Source organism: Bison bison, unplaced genomic scaffold (genome assembly GCF_000754665.1).
Source record: "Bison bison bison isolate TAMUID 2011002044 unplaced genomic scaffold, Bison_UMD1.0 scf7180017864524, whole genome shotgun sequence".
NCBI lineage: Eukaryota > Metazoa > Chordata > Mammalia > Artiodactyla > Bovidae > Bison > Bison bison.
In genome coordinates, this window is record NW_011495075.1 from 580,254 (window position 1) to 582,203 (window position 1,950).

The 1,950-nt window shown below is 65.9% G+C and overlaps 1 protein-coding gene across 1 annotated transcript in view; it reads left to right on the forward strand.

Moving 5' to 3' along the window:
- The window catches only part of RNPEP (arginyl aminopeptidase (aminopeptidase B)), a 22,512-nt gene that overhangs the window by 14,531 nt on the left and 6,031 nt on the right, over positions 1-1,950 (forward strand). Inside the window, exons 6-9 of the mRNA XM_010831114.1 lie at positions 343-430; positions 589-731; positions 1,092-1,243; positions 1,670-1,905. Of these exons, the coding sequence (XP_010829416.1) occupies positions 343-430; positions 589-731; positions 1,092-1,243; positions 1,670-1,905 (619 nt within the window). The remainder of the gene's footprint in view (positions 1-342; positions 431-588; positions 732-1,091; positions 1,244-1,669; positions 1,906-1,950) is intronic.

Genomic DNA, 1,950 nt, shown 5'->3' on the forward strand with positions numbered 1-1,950 from the left:
TCTTGAGGTGTCGGCCTGCTGGGGGGTCTTGGGGTGGTGTCGGCCTGTTGGGGGGTTCTTGGGGCAGTGTCGGCGTGCCCCGAGTCCGGGCTTTTCTGCGGCACAGGGTGCGGCGTGAGGGCATCAGAGGACTCTTTCCCCCTCCTCCCTCCCATCCTGTGCTGAGACCCAGTCCTGCCGTGTTCTGGCCCCGTGCAGAGAGCGCTCTGAGCTCAGGCAGCAGTTTTAGGAGGTCTCCTTCTAGCTACGATGTGCGCTTTCTTATCGCTACCAAATCTCCCTGCCTTCTCTGGCACTTAATTCCTGGAAACACCCGCCTCGCGGTCACCATCTCCCTCCCAGGAGGCCCGAGGACGCTGTCCCCTGTCTGCTCCGGATGCAGAGGCCCAGGCTTGGGCCGACTCTGTGAAGGGAGGGGGCTTTAGTGGAGGTGAATAAGGAGTTTGTCAGGTGTAACCAAAGAGAAGTTGACCGGGAGCCTGGGTTCTGCTCATCGTCCTGTCTCCCGGCGCTTTGTCCCGAGACGGGAGGCTCGGTTGGACGTGGCTCTCCTGGTGGCGGTGCTGTCCTTCATTCTGCCGGCCCCAGAGGTGCTGGCCGGGCGCCAGGCCGCAGACAGGGCTCAGCAGTGGCACCAGCGCCACGCGCCTCCGCTCCCGAGGTCAGAGGGAGCGCTGGGCAGGCCCATCGGCCTCCGCTTCCAGCCACAGGCTCTGGGCAGCCCCGGGCCTGCGAGACAAGGGCTCCCTTCCTGGGGGACAGGGCAGTGGGTGACCGGAAGCACGTCAGCCCGCAGCTGCAGGAGAGCAGAGAAGGAGAGGGACGTCTTCCAGGGGTTTCCTCCTGCCAGGTTCTGTTAGGAAGCGGACGAGCTGCTGGTGCGGAGCAAGAACAGTCGTTTCTGAAGACACTGGGCAGACGGGGAGCTGGGGCTCAGTGCGGGGGAGGCCTGCTGCCTGCAGGAGCCCCCAGGGCCCTCCCGGTGCCCGCTCTGCGGGCGGGGCCGGCCCTCAGCTCTGCTGCAGGTCACCTCCCCATGGGCTCCCTGGCTCCCTGGGAGGCTGAAGCCGGCTGGTCCCGCCGGGCTCTAACCCCCGCGCCACCCTCTCTGCATCCTTGTCCGCAGGAGCCGGGTGTGGGCTGAGCCCTGCCTCATCGACGCTGCCAAGGAGGAGTATGACGGAGTCATAGAGGAGTTTCTGGCAACGGGAGAGAAGCTCTTTGGACCCTATGTGTGGGGAAGGTGAGGTGTCACGGGAGCTTCACGTCTGCGGTTCCCGCACCCTGGGGTGCAGGGGCGGGGAGGAGAGGACAGCCAGCCTGACCCACCGTGGCTGTGGCCGTGACCGAGGTGGGCCCAGGGTGGGCGTCTCAGGACAGCGGCGAGCAGGCGGGTGCTGGGTCGGAGATGGGACTCGCTGTGCGGATGTGGCTGACTTAACCTTTCCCGTCACTGGGGGCAGACCCGCTCTCTGTTTGCCGTCTTCAGACTTGAGGTCCCCCTGACAAGAGGCCCCGTCAGGCCTGCCAGTCCCGCGTGGGGAGCTGGGTGCGAGGGAGCCGGTCTCATCCCCCTGGGAAGGGCTGGGAGAGGAGTCCCTGGCACAGGGCACTGGGGACCGCCTGGTGACGGGAGGGAGCCACCCCCAGTGACCGCCCGCCCTGGCAGGTACGACGTGCTCTTCATGCCCCCGTCCTTCCCGTTCGGGGGGATGGAGAACCCCTGCCTGACCTTCGTCACTCCCTGCCTTCTGGCCGGGGACCGCTCCCTGGCCGACGTCATCATCCACGAGATCGCCCACAGCTGGTTTGGGAACCTGGTGACCAACGCCAACTGGGGGGAGTTCTGGCTGAATGAAGGCTTCACCATGTACGCCCAGAGGAGGATCTCCTCCGTTCTGTTTGGTGAGTCGCAGGGACCCATCTCCCCAAACAGAACGGAGGAGATCC